We start from the raw sequence: 3,849 nt of genomic DNA, 5'->3' as shown, positions 1-3,849 counted from the left end.
TCATACTTCATTTTTTGTTGCCTAGTCTTACCTGTAAAAGGCATTGGGTGGGCTTTGATAGTGTTCAGCAGGCGTAGGCCAGAAGTGCTCAGGTTGGCTATGCCAGAACAGCATGATGACTTGCTAGATGTATATAAGGAGTGATCGGGGACGTTCACTTTAAATGTCAGTGATCCTGTAATGTAAGTTGTATGGGGATGGGACCAAGATACTCCCAGGACAAGTGTGTTCTTATACAGCAGGTGGATGTCATGAACAGCTCTGTTATTGGCTGCTTCTCACCTGTTCTCTCTTATCATTGGTTGATCAGAATAGGCTCGCCCTGCTCTCGGAGTGTGTACAGTGTGTGTGTGTGTATATATACACAAAAAGAGACATCGCACTGTGGGAGCTGTTTATATGTATGCAAGGACACACAGACTTTCCTCTCCCTGTATACATTGAGGGGAATTTATCAAAACTGGAGCAGTTACAATTTGGAGCAGTTGTGCACAGCACCCAATCAGTTTCTATGTTACATTGTCTAATTTGAATGGAACAAACTGAAGAGAGAAGCTGGTTGGTTGCCATGCACAGCTGCTCCAGGTTTTGTCTGCTCCAGTTTTGATAAATTTCCCTCACTGTATATATAGATTGTGCCGGGACAGAGGTAGACCTCTTATCAGCTCCCGGGGAGATGGACATCTCCAGCCAATACAAACATAAAACAAACTTGTGAGCGGCCTGCAAATATAAAAAACGTGTAAATGATTGTGGAAAGTTACATGGTTTATGATCTATTTCCTGTAAGCCAATTTAATGGGCAGTAAAGTGTGAATGTTGCCTTTAGTGAAATGTCATATCATCTGCCTCAAGAGCACTGAATGTGAAATCTCTTACGCAGAAAAACTATTAAAGATTATCAGAGCTTGATGATTCTTGAAGGGTAATTTACCTTTATGCACATCCTCCATGCTTTCCATCACCCCCAACACATTGCAAAGCGCTGTTCAGATATAAAAAAAAGCGCCCTCCTTCCCATTGCATACCTGTATGCAAAACCTCTAGTTTAGAGGTGGGCAATTTCAGCACTCCAGCTTTTGTGGAACTACAAATCCCATGAGGCATTGCAAGACTATAACAGCCACAGGCATGACTCCCACAGGCAGATGCATGATGGGATTTGGAGTTTCACCCCAGCTGCAAGGTTGCCTACTCCTGCTTTAGGTGGTCGACCTCCCTCCAGCCTGGTTAAATGACAAGACGGGCCAGACATTAGAAGTGTTCCCCTAGTGGCTGCTCCTGGATAGTTCTCTTTCTCCCTCTAAGCCCCCATTTGCATATGGGCATATCGGTAATATGCGTCTGTTTCCCGTATTTAGTGCGCATCCACATTCATTTAAATGGTGGCAAATATTGCTGAATGAACACCTAATGTCACGCATGTCGCACATTTTTCCACATGCGTTCTGCATTTTTATCTACACATTCATGCACATTTTATTGGGTGAAAATGCGCTGGAAAAAAGCATGTTTGCTTGGCTGCATTTGGGGTGCCAATACTAGTAACTGCACTGCAGTAATGGCACCGCGAGCTTGGTGTGCGTTTCATGAATGCGCGTCAAAGTGTGCACCCCTTTGCGGGTTTGGCGCACGGTCACAACATGCCCATATGTGGACAGGGGCTTACAGCTGCAATTGAGCTCAGGCGGGTGGAGAGAGAAGAGGGAGAGGGAACACGGGGGATATACGTTGTCACTTTTATCTTTCTTGCTGGTTGCTTAAAGGAGAACTATGAGGTGAGTGCTTTTCACTCACCTCATAGTTCTAGCCGACCTGTGACAATGAGACTGACAGGGGGAGGGGCTGGATTCCTCTCTCCCCGCTCTGATCCTCCAGCGCTGACTGGCGGAACTGACGGGGGTGGGTACAGCTGGCTCTGCCTCTAGATAGGCAGAGCTAGCTGTCACTCATGCAGCTGGGCGGATCCAGACATAATTGTCGGAATCCGCTTCAGCTGCGGCGTCTCAGTAAACCGCGAGCTGTAGCACGCGGTATACTGCGGCGTCTCAGTATACCGCGAGCTGTAGCTCACGGTATACTGAGCTTAGGGTGACGGGAGGACGCTAGTTTGTGTCCTCCCGTTACCCTAAGGAGAACTATGGGGAAAAGCCCTAACCCCATAGTTCTCCTTTAACCCCTTCGTGACTGCCGCCGGGAGTCTGTTTAAATCTGTAAAGCCGACTGTCGGCTTTACAACAGAAGCGATTCTGGTGACTTACCTGTCGCCAGATCGCTTCTGTGTCCCGAAGAAGGGGCCAACCCCCCCGCCTGACACCCCGTCGTGCTTCCCGGGCTCCGTTGCCCCTCCTACGGGCCCGGGACCGGCGTCCTTGGTGTCCGCGGGGAGCTGGGGAGGAGGTCAACGAACTTCCGCTCATCGATCCCCTCCCTGTTCTATGGGACCGGGAGCGATGCAGATTGCATCACTTCCGGTCCCTGGGCTGTCAGTTCTGGGCTCCTGCAGCCCAGCTATAAGCTATTGAAGTGCGATCTGCACTTCAATAGCTTATTTCTAGTGTAAAGGTGACACTGGGGGTCTTTTGGGGATGGAGGACAAGAGCTATGAGGACAAGAGCTATGAGACAAGGCTACTAAATTTAAATATGTTCACGCTGGAAGTAAGGAGATTAAGGCCCCGTTTACATTGCATTTTGCGCGATATCGCACGATTTGTCGCGCGATATCGCGCAAATGCTTGCATTGAGCAAGCTTTAATCGCGGCTAAATCCACTCCAAAAAGGGTCCTGCTGTAGCGACACACGACCCGCGACAGCAGGACCTGTTGCCCCATTGAGAAGCATTGGAGAGCGATATCGCGCGGTAAATTGCAGCGATATCGCGGGAATTACCGCGCGATAAATCGCTCAATGTGAACGGGGCCTAAGGCCCCGTTCACATATAGCGACATACCTTTGCAGCGTCCGGGATAGCGCGACTTTCGGGGTGACGTTCCAGCGACGATCCAGCGACGGTAGCGCGACCTTCTCCGTCGGGCTCCATAGAAAAAAAGCAAAATCCGCCGAAAAAAGGGTCCGGTAGAAGCGACTTGCGACCGCGACATGGAGTTAAGACAGCTCCATTGAATAGCATTGGCCGGCGACTTCTCGCGATATCGCGCGGCAAAAATGCGCGATATCGCGGCGGAAATCGCGCGACCTGTCGCTATATGTGAACGGGGCCTAAGGGGGGACATGATTTTCATGTACAAAATGTTCTATAGTCATAGCGACATTAGCAACAAACTCTTTAAGATTAATTCCGTAAAGCTGCCCACACACCTTACAATTTATCTGCAGATTTTCTGTGGTCAGATGGAAAAGGTGCAACAGATTCCTCCATCTACACTTAGCTGTGTGGATGGAGTAATCTCCACCTATGCCAATCTGTTTCACTTTTTCCATCTGACCACAGGAAATCTGCAGATAATTGTGAGGTGTATGGCCAGCTTTACAAAGACTAGAGGCCACCACCTAAAACTGGTAGAAAAAAAATTCAAACACAAGGGGCGAAGGGGGTTCTTCTCAGTTCGAGCGGTTAGGGTCTGGAACTCGTTGCCACAAGCAGTGATTTCAGCTAATAGTCTGGAATCATTCAAGAAGCTTTTGGACGATTTCCTAAAAGACGGTAATATACAGGGGTACAGGTACTCCTAAGAACGTGATGAATGAAGGACCTATACATACACACACACAATAGGTTGGACTTGATGGACATATGTCTTCATTCAACCTCAAATACAATGTAACTATGTAACACCCACATATGTGGGCAACAATGCCCCCAAAAAGTATAGAGGGCGCAAACAGT

At 48.4% G+C, this 3,849-nt stretch overlaps 1 protein-coding gene across 1 annotated transcript in view; it reads right to left on the bottom strand.

Annotated features, from left to right (window-relative positions):
* Positions 1–211, bottom strand: part of LOC108789991 (transcription factor CP2-like protein 1) — a 41,643-nt gene extending 41,432 nt beyond the window's left edge. Inside the window, exon 1 of the mRNA XM_018560159.1 lies at positions 32–211. Within this exon, the coding sequence (XP_018415661.1) occupies positions 32–114 (83 nt within the window). The 5' untranslated portion in view covers positions 115–211. The remainder of the gene's footprint in view (positions 1–31) is intronic.
* Between the last annotated feature and the right edge of the window lie 3,638 nt (positions 212–3,849).

This window comes from Nanorana parkeri, unplaced genomic scaffold (assembly GCF_000935625.1).
Source record: "Nanorana parkeri isolate BGI_ZX_2015 unplaced genomic scaffold, ASM93562v1 scaffold435, whole genome shotgun sequence".
Taxonomy (NCBI): Eukaryota; Metazoa; Chordata; class Amphibia; order Anura; family Dicroglossidae; genus Nanorana; species Nanorana parkeri.
The sequence above is the reverse complement of the archived record's forward strand: the minus strand, read 5'-3'. Positions and strand labels throughout refer to the sequence as shown.